The 12,997-nt window shown below is 45.3% G+C and overlaps 1 protein-coding gene across 1 annotated transcript in view; it reads left to right on the forward strand.

The window, feature by feature from the left end:
• The window catches only part of LOC124721608 (microtubule-associated serine/threonine-protein kinase 3), a 263,031-nt gene that overhangs the window by 112,673 nt on the left and 137,361 nt on the right, over positions 1–12,997 (forward strand). The window contains exon 11 of the mRNA XM_047246660.1: positions 878–1,108. Within this exon, the coding sequence (XP_047102616.1) occupies positions 878–1,108 (231 nt within the window). The remainder of the gene's footprint in view (positions 1–877; positions 1,109–12,997) is intronic.

Here is a 12,997-nt window from a genome sequence, read left to right on the forward strand (position 1 = left end):
AAATAGATCAGGCATGAATGTGTGGCATGCACGTTTTTTAGATTAGAAAGCCCCTCCAATGGTTGATAATGAATTATATGCTGTAATCAGAGAAATCCTGCAGAGCATATTTGAGATGTTCGTTGGAGACATGGTTTTTTTTCTCAGACATCTCCCATAGAACCTAGCTATAAAAAGTATGGGGCATGGGGACAGGGGTGGAAGTGGGTGTGGAACAGCGTTCCATTACCATTTTTATTGACCCGTATCATACAAAAAGCTGCATTGAATAAGAGAGTTTTATTTGCATTCCGTTACTGTTATATTGCTGCTTGAGGTAACCATCCTTGAAGCTGATGTCATGCAATAATCTAACATATTTGGTCTCTAAAATTCACATATCCTCTACATTTGAAGATAAATTCATTCTGTGGAACTGTGTGTTTAGGTTTTACTGCATTGGGTGATTCATTCTGTGATTAAGTTTCAAGCTGTTTGACTAAAACACACACACACACACACACACACACACACACACACACACCTTGGGGGGGGGGGGGGGTGGAGAGGGGAGTGAGAGAGAGAGAGATATTCCTGATATTATTCAGTTGTCAGAAATTTGTGCACTGTCATGTTACATTTATTTATTTAGTTTTTAACAGATGTGATACATATGAGCAGTAATGGAAATGAAATCCAGAATGCCCAGTGTTATATGAGAAAGTATTAATTTCATATATATGTTGACTCAGCAAATTTTTATGTAATTAACACTCTTAGTCATGGCAGGTTTTGTGATGATTTTCAGGACTACCCTGTAATGTTAATAACAGGTATAACAGATTCTCGTGTTACGAATTGCTGTGAATTGTTAATGTTAAAGGTATTTTCATTGTAGGTGCCATCTGAGGATGACTTTGAAATAGTGAAGTTAATTTCGAATGGAGCATATGGTGCCGTTTACCTCGTTCGCTCGAAGGAAACACGTATGAGATTTGCAATGAAGAAAATAACAAAAAACAATCTTGTGCTAAGAAACCAGGTTGATCAAGTATTTGCTGAGCGTGATATTATGAGTTTTACTGATAATCCATTTGTAGTGAGCATGTATTGCAGCTTTGAAACAAAGGTAAGTTTTTTATCATAAAGAAACTTCCTTATTTTATCTACTGAAATTAAGTTGATATGTGTATTGCATCATATATTTTGCACCAGTAGGGTTTGTGCTAGATTTTGAAAGTGTAAGTAGGATATCACTTACAATTGAGTTCGTGATATCAGAAAATTATCACTTATTATTAAAGTGTGTATTAAGTGAAGATTTTCTGCATTAAATGGGATGATAAATGTGAAATTCAATCAGTGTTAGTGATGCGCCCCCCCCCCCCCCCCCATTTTCCTTTCCGCCTCAGATACATCACATACATTTTTATGGTGAGGCAGAATCTGTATATGTATTGAGTGTTATATTGGGTGGAATACAGATGTGTAAACACACATTTAGTAGGCAGTAGGGTGGACGGATACCACCCATTTAAATAATTCTTTGTTTGTGTTAGGTGTGTTTGTGAAATATTGTGCTTGTTTTCAAATCTAATCTTGTATTTTTTTCTGATAGTCTGTATTTTTATCCCAGTGCGGCTAAAAAGATCAGCTTCTTTTAATACTGTCATTGATATTACTTTCATTTGTAAATTTTTTTTAAGTGATAGGAATGAGAATAGTGGAATACTCTTTAAGCTTAGAAGTACACTTTGTGATTAGAATTGTCCAGGCATTCACTTTTGTCATTGTTGCTAAGATAACATCTACATAATAACCTGTGTGTGGAACCTCCATTTGTAAATATTACTCTTTGAGGAAAATTTATGTTAAGTTTGAGCAGTCCAGCAAGTCCATTTGATTTCCATCAATCTGTGATGGCATAATCATTGCCTTCACAACTGGTACATTATCACACTGGTACAAAAAATGTCTGATTACAAATTGCTGCAGAGAAGGATGATGTTTTCTGCAATATTTTCATATAAATTGTATATGCTTTGTTATTAATTCAAAAGGATGGTTGAAGTGTATACTGGGGGAATAAAAGCCCCAGAAAATCACACAACCACCAACACCAAATCTCAAAGTAAATAATAATGTTACCATATTTAACCAAAATATTGGTGGATTAAAGAAAAAAGTAGTCTCTCACAAAAGTAAAGTAAAAAATAATTTTACCATTCTTCACCAAAACATTCCGGGATTGAAGAATAAATTAGATGAGCTCCTTGTTTGTTTAGATGACATTGAATTTGATAATGTAATAGATACGCTATGCCTGCCTGAGCATCACATTGTGTCTGATATGGAAAAGGTAAATATCAGTGGTTATAAACTAACTGCACATATGAGTAGAGAGAATTAGGTGAGAGGATGAGTTGCGATATATGTCAAAAGTTATCACTGTGTAAAAAGCTTAGATACAAAAAAGTTTTGTCTAGAGCAACATATAGAAGCATGTGCCTGTCAACTTAAACTGAAGGAGGGCTCTTTTATAATTGTAACAGTATATAGGTCCTTTTCAGGAAACTTTCATTTATTCCTGGAAAACTTGGATCCCATGTTGTGCTGTCTGCAGATAGTGGAAAGCAAATTATTATTTGTGGGGACTTCAGTGTTGATTCACTGAAAGATGTGGGAAGAATGATCTGGAAGCCTTGCTCGGTTCTTTTAATTTGACGTCTGTCATTAATTTTCCTACTCAGGTAGTAAAGGACAGCAGCACATTGATAGATAACACTTTTATAGACGAAGAATGGCCTTTCTGATCATGGTGCTCAGCGTGTTACACTATATGACATAGCTCCATTCAGTAATTCAAAACTACCCTCCAAAGTTGTGCATTCAATTGATGACTCAACAATTAGAAATTTCAGAGAAAATCTTCAGCAGTTAGACTGGGATGAGGTGTACAAGGAACCCGATGCTAATTTAAAATATAACTTATTTCATGATACACTTGTAAGAGAATTTGAAAACTGTTTCCCCAAGAATGTAGTTAAATCTAATTATAAGAAACCATGCAAAAAACCTTGGCTTACTAAAGGAATAAAAATATCTTGTAACCACAAAAGGGAACTATATCTAACAACAAGAAAGAGTAATGACCCAGAAACAGCCAAATATTATAAAAACTACTGCGCTACATTAAGAAAGGTTATTAAAAAGTCCAGAAACATGTGCATCATGTCTGTTTTTAATACCTCTGATAACAACAAAATCAAAACAATTTGGAATATTATTACAAGGGAGACAGGGCAACCAAGAGTACAGGATGATGGCATTACCATCAAAGCGAATGAAAACTTGACAAACAACAAGCTGGAAGTCGAAAATATTTTGAATAATCCTTTTTTTAAATGTCGTAGAGAAAATAGTATCTAAATGTTCATTAGAAGAAGCAAGGCAGTTAATGGAAGAGGTCTTACCTGCACCATTTGATACAATTGAAATTCCACCCATCTCTCCTTCTGGAATTAGGAAGACAATAAACTCTCTCAAGGATAAAAGCTCACATGGAATTGATGGCATTTCCAGCAGGATAATAAAAGCTTGTTCCCAAGAGATAAGTGGGATTCTTAGCCACATATGTAATAGCTCTCTGAAGCAGGGTATTTTCTCAGATAGACTGAAGTATGCCTTTGTTAAACCACTGCATAAAAAAGGGGCTATGTCTGATGTCAACAACTACTGCCCAATCTCTCTTCTGACTGCCTTATTTAAAATTCTTGAAAAAGTAATGTATTGTAGAGTAGCTTCACACCTTTGTAAAAATAAAGTTTTAACAAAATGTCAGTTTGGTTTCCAGAAAGGTTTTTCAACGGAAAATGCTATATATACTTTCACTAATGAAATATTAAATGCTCTGAGTAACCGGATGTTATCCGTTGGGATTTTTTGTGATCTCTCAAAGGCTTTTGATTGTGTACATCATGGGATACTTCTAGATAAGCTCAAGTACTGTGGTATGAATGGGACAGTGCTCAAATGGTTTAAATCATACCTAACTGGAAGAGTTCAGTTCACATAATATGCAAAAACTGGTGATTTCTCAAACTGGGGAACAATCAAGAATGGGGTGCCACAAGGTTCAGTCTTGGGTCCTCTGCTGTTCTTAATATATATTAATGACTTGCCATTCTATATTCACGAAGATGCAAAGCTGGTACTTTTTGCCGCTGATACAAGTATAGCTATCACACTCAACAGACAAGAATTAACTGGTGAAATTATAAACAGTGTTTTTCAGAAAATCATTAGGTGGTTCTCTGCAAATGGGCTCTCATTAAACTTTGACAAAACACGGTACATACAGTTCCACACAGTAAATGGAATGACACCATTAATAAACATAGCCCCCCAGCGGGTTCGGGGGTAAGAATAGGCCCGCGGTATTCCTGCCTGTCGTAAGAGGTGACTAAAAGGAGTCTCAAATGTTTCGGCCTTAATGTGATGGTCCCCTAAGAGGTTTGACCACTAGATTTCAAAATTTTCTGTTAGTGCGTACCATTTGGGGAAGGACGCCTTACGTGGTGCATTCTATATCCATCTAGCACTAAGATCTGGCACAACCGATAGTGTCATGGAGTTGGCCTTCCACCGAGCTTCCGGCCACATCAGCTGCTGTGTGTTCCGGGTAGCATACATGCCCTCCATTATGAACTTCCATCTTTGCCCTCCTGACACATATGGATATTCGACACCCGACATCTAGCACGGTAGCCAGTCCGTTGTGGTGGGGTCGTCATGTACCCTCTTGGTGGTAGCCCCCTGACTACACAGGGCTCGCACTGCTGATGCCTGAGCTGCTACCTCCCCATGTATGCCGAGGAGTAGATGCCTATCCCTCTGGGGCATCGGGACCCCCGGCAAAGACCATCCTGCCAGGTGGTCTTTGCTGTGGCTGGGTGGCACCCGTGGGGAGAGCCCCTGGTCGGAGTGGGTGGCATCAGGGCGGATGACCCGCGATGAAGCGTGGTACATCATTTCTCGCTGGTGGACCTCCACCAGCAGTCTCTAAGCGATCGAGATCTAACCTCAATGGCAAGCAATTCAATCCAAGATCATTTCCCTCCCTGGCCACTCCATGGGAGGAACGCATGGCTAAAGACAGCAGTGGAGATTATTCACCCTGGTACCTCGTCTGTACGCGGGTTGATGGTGAATCTTTTATGCCAACCAAGCCTCAATTTTTTTGTGGAGCATTTAGAGGACAAGTTCGGGGAGGTGGAGGGCTTGTCCAAAATGCGCTCTGGGTCGGTTCTCATCAAAACAGCATCCTCCGCCCAGTCACGGAGGTTGCTCACTTGTGACAAGTTGGGGGATGTTTCCGTCACCATCACTCCCCATAAAAGTTTAAAAATGGTCCAGGGTATTATATTCCACAGGGATCTTCTACTGCAGTCCGACGATGAACTACACGCCAGTCTCGAACAACGGGGTGTTCACTTCGTCCGGCGCGTCCGGCGGGGTCTGAGGGATAATCGGGTAGCCACCGGTGCCTTCATCTTGGCCTTCGAAGGTGATGTTTTACCCAAAAAGGTCAAGGTGATGGTTTACCGCTGTGATGTGAAGCCATATATCCCTCCTCCAATGCAGTGTTTTAAATGCTGGAAGTTTGGGCACATGTCATTCCGCTGTACTTTCGGCATCACATGTCGAGATTGTGGACATCCTTCGCATCCCAATACTCCATGTGCTCCGCCTCCCATCTGTGTTAACTGCAGAGAACAGCATTCCCCCTGCTCACCGGACTGTAGGATCTTCCAGAAAGAAAGAACGGAAGATAATGGAATATAAAACGCTGGACCGCCTGACCTACTCTGAGGCTAGGTGGAAATATGAGAGGCTCCATCCTGTGCCAATGACGTCAACGTACGCATCTGCTGCAACGACGGTTCTTCCATCTCCTGTGTCGTCCCGTACGGTTGGTTCTATGATTGGTCAGAATCCAACAGCCCCCTTGATTGTGGGGGGCACTTCACACCCTGTTGCTCCTGCTCCATCTTCTTCAGGAGCAACACCCTCCCAACCATCGGGGACATCAGCTCCCCCTTCCCAGCCGGAGAAGCGTAAGACTTCTTCGGCTACTCCCGCCAGGAAGGGATCCCTTGGGGACCTCCCTTCGCAAGTTTCGACCATTGGAAAAGCGGATACCCGCAAGTGGCTGAAACAACCACCAGTCCCTGGTCGTAGGGCCTCACGGTCGTCGTCCGTCCCTGAGACTGACCCAGTGAAGCCCATGAAGCCTGAACCACCGAAGGCACAGGGCGACAAGCAGAAAAAGAAGAAAGTCTCCAAGACCAACGACATTGCGATGGCACCCGTCCCACTGCTTCCTACAAGCTCTGCGTCTGAGGACGAGGTGGAGATTCTGGCGTCTGCTGAGGACCTCGATCTCGCCGGTCCCTCACATGCCATGGATAGCGCTAGCACCAGTGCTCAGTTGGAGGCAGCAGGTGACCCAGCGGCGTAATCTGCCTTCCAAGTCCCGTCACGCCTTTCTCAGACATGGGTAATACCATTCTCCAGTGGACAGCAGTTTCTTCCACCATCTAGCTGAGCTCCGACAACTTATCAGCCTTCACCCTTCCTTCTGCATTGCTATTCAGGAAACTTGGTTTCCAGCAATGCGAACTCCCGCCCTCCGTCGCTATCGGGGTTATTATAAGAACCGGGCAGCTTATGATAGGGTGTCTGGTGGCGTCTGCATCTATGTCCTTAACTCTCTTCACAGCGAGTCTGTACCTCTACAAACAGCTTTAGAGGCTGTCGCTGTTAGGGTGTGGACGCCACAGGCTGTTACCATCTGCAGTCTTTACCTTCCACCGGATGGTGCTGTCGCGCAGCATGTCCTGGCTGCTCTGATAGTCCAATTGCCGCCACCTTTCTTGTTACTGGGCGACTTCATCGCCTTCAAACGGCTGCGTGCGCGAGCCCACCTCCTTATCCGCCAAGGCAAGCAGGAGTGCTGGGAGCGGTATGTGTCCAACATTGGCCTCCGTGTCACTCCATCGCAGGTCTGGGCCAAGATTCAACGCGTCTACGGCTATCGGACCCCTGTCAGCGTCCCTGCGCTCTCACTGAATGGAGCAGTTTGTACTGACTCCGACATCATTGCAAACCGCTTGGCAGAGCATTTTGCTATGAGTTCCGCTTCTGCGAATTACCCCCTGGCCTTCCGCTCCATTAAAGAGCGGATGGAACATCGGAGCCTTTCGTTTCGCACCCACCTTCCAGAATCGTACAATGTTCGATTCAGTGAGTGGGAATTTCGCAGTGCCCTAGCCGCTTGCCCTGATACCGCTCCTGGGCCAGATGGCATCCACTGTCAGATGCTGAAACACCTTTCAGTGGACTGCTAGCGACGGCTCCTCGACCTTAACAACCGTATTTGGGTCGAGGGTGAGTTTCCGTCGCAATGGTGGGAAAGTATTGTTATCCCCATTCTGAAACTGGACAAGAACCCTTTGGAGTTGGACAGCTACCATCCCATTAGCCTCACCAACGTTCTTTGCAAGTTGCTTGAATGGATGGTAAGCCGGCGCTTGGATTTGGGTACTGGAGTCTCGGGGCCTTCTGGCTCCGTCTCAGGGTGGGTTCCGTAAAGGCCGCTCCACCGCCGACAATCTGGTGAGCCTGGAGTCGGCCATCCGTACTGCCTTTGCCCGCCGTCAGCACCTGGTCGCTGTCTTTTTCGACATGCGGAAGGCGTACGATACGACATGGTGTCATCACATCCTTTCTACGCTTCATGGATGGGGTCTTCGGGGCCCTCTGCCGATCTTTATCAGAAATTTTTTGTCGTGTCGTACCTTCCGCGTGCAAGTTGCGGCCTCCCATAGTTCCTCCCGTCTCAGGAGAACGGTGTGCCACAGGGTTCTGTTTTGAGTGACTGCCTGTTTTTAATAGCCATTAACGGACTCACTGCGGCGGTGGGAACGTCTGTCTCAGCGTCCTTGTATGCTGACGACTTCTGCCTTTACTACAGCTCTGTTGGCGTTGCAGCTGCTGAATGTCAGCTACAGGGCGCTATCCGTAAGGCGCAGTCGTGGGCTGTAGCTCATGGGTTCCAGTTTTCGGCAGCCAAGACCTGCGTTCTGCATTTCTGCCGGCGACATACTGTCCACCCGGAGCCGCGGCTTTATCTTGACGGCAAACTACTTGCAGTGGTGGACTCGCACAGGTTTTTGGCGGTGGTTTTCGATGCCCAGTTGACTTTGCTGCCTCATATCCGGCAGTGTGCTCCCTGCCGCCGTTGGATAAGCAGCTGAGCAGCAAGTCGTATACTCCTAGCTCACTCATTTGTCACATAGTTTAATTCTTAATTTCTTTGCGTGTTTTTGGTACTTGCATTGTTTAATTCATAAGTTTCGGGCGTGTTACAGTATTTGAGAGTTGTAGCATCGCATTTTAGTACCTGCATAGTGTAAATTCGCGTAGTTGTTAGTCTTCTGGTTTTGTTTTGAACGGCCAGTGTCGGTTGGTCAGTCAGTGTGCTCCCTGCCGCCGTTGGATAAGCAGCTGAGCAGCAAGTCGTATACTCCTAGCTCACTCATTTGTTACATAGTTTAATTCTTAATTTCTTTGCGTGTTTTTGGTACTTGCATTGCTTAATTCATAAATTTTGGGCGTATTATAGTATTTGAGAGTTGTAGCATCGCGTTTTAGTACCTGAATAGTGTAAATTCGCGTAGTCTCCTTCCGCCGCCGAGCAGTGTCAGCAGTGCGCAAGTAGCAGCATTACTGCATTTACTAGGCAATCTTGTATTTTAATAACCGTTTAAATTTTGTTGATTTGTTTGCGCTCTCCGTAGATTAGTTCAGACGTTCTTTGCAAAGCAGTTTTTAGCATGGATAGGGACTGCAACTGCTGTGTTCGGATGCAGGCTGAGTTGGCGTCCCTTCGCTCCCAGCTTCAGGCAGTGTTGGCTTCGGTCACACAGCTTGAGGCTGTTGCCAATGGGCATCACTGTGGGGGTCCGGATGGGGGTTTGTCGGGGACGACCAGCTCGTCCCACGCATCCCCTGATCGGACTACGACTGTGGTTGCCCGGGATACTGCCCGCATTGAGGCTGATCCCTCACCTGTGGTAGAGTGGGAGGTCGTCTCAAGGTGTGGCAGGGGGCGAAAGACATTCCGGAGGGCTGAACGGAAAGCCTTTCCAGTTTGTCTGACGAACCGGTTTCAGGCTCTGTCTCAGGCTGATACTGATCTTCGGCCTGACATGGCTGCTTGTCCTGTTCCAGAGGTTGCCCCTCAGTCTGCAAGATCCGGGCAGTCGCAGAGGGTGGGCTTACTGGTAGTTGGGAGCTCCAACGTCAGGCGCGTAATGGGGCCCCTTAGGGAAATGGCAGCAAGAGAGGGGAAGAAAACCAATGTGCACTCCGTGTGCATACCGGGGGGAGTCATTCCAGATGTGGAAAGGGTCCTTCCGGATGCCATGAAGGGTACAGGGTGCACCCATCTGCAGGTGGTCGCTCATGTCGGCACCAATGATGTGTGTCGCTATGGATCGGAGGAAATCCTCTCTGGCTTCCGGCGGCTATCTGATTTGGTGAAGACTGCCAGTCTCGCTAGTGGGATGAAAGCAGAGCTCACCATCTGCAGCATCGTCGACAGGACTGACTGCGGACCTTTGGTAAGAGCCGAGTGGAGGGTCTGAATCAGAGGCTGAGACGGTTCTGCGACCGTGTGGGCTGCAGATTCCTCGACTTGCGCCATAGGGTGGTGGGGTTTCGGGTTCCGCTGGATAGGTCAGGAGTCCACTACACGCAACAAGCGGCTACACGGGTAGCAGGGGTTGTGTGGCGTGGGCTGGGCGGTTTTTTAGGTTAGATGGCCTTGGGCAAGTACAGAAAGGGCAACAGCCTCAACGGGTGTGGGGCAAAGTCAGGACATGCGGGGACCAAGCAGCAATCGGTATTGTAATTGTCAACTGTCGAAGCTGCGTTGGTAAAGTACCAGAACTTCAAGCGCTGATAGAAAGCACCGATGCTGAAATCGTTATAGGTACAGAAAGCTGGCTTAAGCCAGAGATAAATTCTGCCGAAATTTTTACAAAGGTACAGACGGTGTTTAGAAATGATAGATTGCATGCAATCGGTGGTGGAGTGTTCGTCGCTGTTAGTAGTAGTTTATCCTGTAGTGAAGTAGAAGTGGATAGTTCCTGTGAATTATTATGGGTGGAGGTTACACTCAACAACCGAACTAGGTTAATAATTGGCTCCTTTTACCGACCTCCCGACTCTGCGGCATTAGTGGCAGAACAACTGAGAGAAAATTTGGAATACATTTCACATAAATTTTCTCAGCATGTTATAATCTTAGGTGGAGATTTCAATTTACCAGATATAGACTGGGACACTCAGATGTTTAGGACGGGTGGTAGGGACAGAGCATCGAGTGACATTATACTGAATGCACTATCCGAAAATTACCTCGAGCAATTAAACAGAGAACCGACTCGTGGAGATAACATCTTGGACCTACTGATAACAAACAGACCCGAACTTTTCGACTCTGTATGTACAGAACAGGGAATCAGTGATCATAAGGCCGTTGCAGCATCCCTGAATATGGAAGTTAATAGGAATATAAAAAAAGGGAGGAAGGTTTATCTGTTTAGCAAGAGTAATAGAAGGCAGATTTCAGACTACCTAACAGATCAAAACGAAAATTTCCGATCCGACACTGACAATGTTGAGTGTTTATGGAAAAAGTTCAAGGCAATCGTAAATTGCGTTTTTAGACAGGTACGTGCTGAGTAAAACTGTGAGGGACGGGAAAAACCCACCGTGGTACAACAACAAAGTTAGGAAGCTACTGCGAAAGCAAAGAGAGCTTCACTCAAAGTTTAAACGCAGCCAAAACCTCTCAGACAAACAGAAGCTAAACGATGTCAAAGTTAGCGTAAGGAGGGCTATGCGTGAAGCGTTCAGTGAATTCGAAAGTAAAATTCTATGTGCCGACTTGACAGAAAATCCTAGGAAGTTCTGGTCTTACGTTAAATCAGTAAGTGGCTCGAAACAGCATATCCAGACACTACGGGATGATGATGGCATTGAAACGGAGGATGACATGCGTAAAGCTGAAATACTAAACACCTTTTTCCAAAGCTGTTTCACAGAGGAATACCGCACTGCAGTTCCTTCTCTAAATCCTCGCACAAACGAAAAAATGGCTGACATCGAAATAAGTGTCCAAGGAATAGAAAAGCAACTGAAATCACTCAATAGAGGAAAGTCCACTGGACCTGACGGGATACCAATTCGATTCTACACAGAGTACGCGAAAGAACTTGCCCCCCTTCTAACAGCCGTGTACCGCAAGTCTCTAGAGGAACGGAGGGTTCCAAATGATTGGAAAAGAGCACAGATAGTCCCAGTCTTCAAGAAGGGTCGTCGAGCAGATGCGCAGAACTATAGACCTATATCTCTGACGTCGATCTGTTGTAGAATTTTAGAACATGTTTTTTGCTCGAGTATCATGTCGTTTTTGGAAACCCAGAATCTACTATGTAGGAATCAACATGGATTCCGGAAACAGCGATCGTGTGAGACCCAACTTGCTTTATTTGTTCATGAGACCCAGAAAATATTAGATACAGGCTCCCAGGTAGATGCTATTTTTCTTGACTTCCGGAAGGCGTTCGATACAGTTCCGCACTGTCGCCTGATAAACAAAGTAAGAGCCTACGGAATATCAGACCAGCTGTGTGGCTGGATTGAAGAGTTTTTAGCAAACAGAACACAGCATGTTGTTATCAATGGAGAGACGTCTACAGACGTTAAAGTAACCTCTGGCGTGCCACAGGGGAGTGTTATGGGACCATTGCTTTTCACAATATATATAAATGACCTAGTAGATAGTGTCGGAAGTTCCATGCGGCTTTTCGCGGATGATGCTGTAGTATACAGATAAGTTTCAGCATTAGAAAATTGTAGCGAAATGCAGGAAGATCTGCAGTGGATAGGCACTTGGTGCAGGGAGTGGCAACTGACCCTTAACATAGACAAATGTAATGTATTGCGAATACATAGAAAGAAGGATCCTTTATTGTATGACTATATGATAGCGGAACAAACACTGGTAGCAGTTACTTCTGTAAAATATCTGGGAGTATGCGTGCGGAACGATTTGAAGTGGAATGATCATATAAAATTAATTGTTGGTAAGGCGGGTACTAGGTTGAGATTCATTGGGAGAGTGCTTAGAAAATGTAGTCCATCAACAAAGGAGGTGGCGTACAAAACACTCGTTCGACCTATACTTGAGTATTGCTCATCAGTGTGGGATCCGTACCAGATCGGTCTGACGGAGGAGATAGAAAAGATCCAAAGAAGAGCGGCGCGTTTCGTCACAGGGTTATTTGGTAACCGTGATAGCGTTACGGAGACGTTTAATAAACTCAAGTGGCAGACTCTGCAAGAGAGGCGCTCTGCATCGCGGTGTAGCTTGCTCGCCAGGTTTCGAGAGGGTGCGTTTCTGGATGAGGTATCGAATATATTGCTTCCCCCTACTTATACCTCCTGAGGAGATCACGAATGTAAAATTAGAGAGATTAGAGCGCGCACGGAGGCTTTCAGACAGTCGTTCTTCCCGCGAACCATACGCGACTGGAACAGGAAAGGGAGGTAATGACAGTGGCACGTAAAGTGCCCTCCGCCACACACCATTGGGTGGCTTGCGGAGTATAAATGTAGATGTAGATGTAGATGTAGCTTAAACAGGCATGTTGGCGGCATCTAAATGCTCTGCGATGCTTGAGCCACACCTGCTGGGGCGCCGACCGATCTACGCTGTTACGGCTCTACCAGGTGTTAATCCAGTCCCGTCTGGATTATGGGAGCCTGGCTTATGGCTCAGCATCCCCATCTGCGTTGCGGGTGCTGGACCCAATCCTCCACAGCGGGATACGCCTTGCCACTGGTGCTTTCCGGACCAGCCCAGTGGACAGCATACTTGCGGAGG

The sequence above is a fragment of the Schistocerca piceifrons genome, chromosome X (assembly GCF_021461385.2).
Source record: "Schistocerca piceifrons isolate TAMUIC-IGC-003096 chromosome X, iqSchPice1.1, whole genome shotgun sequence".
Taxonomy (NCBI): Eukaryota; Metazoa; Arthropoda; class Insecta; order Orthoptera; family Acrididae; genus Schistocerca; species Schistocerca piceifrons.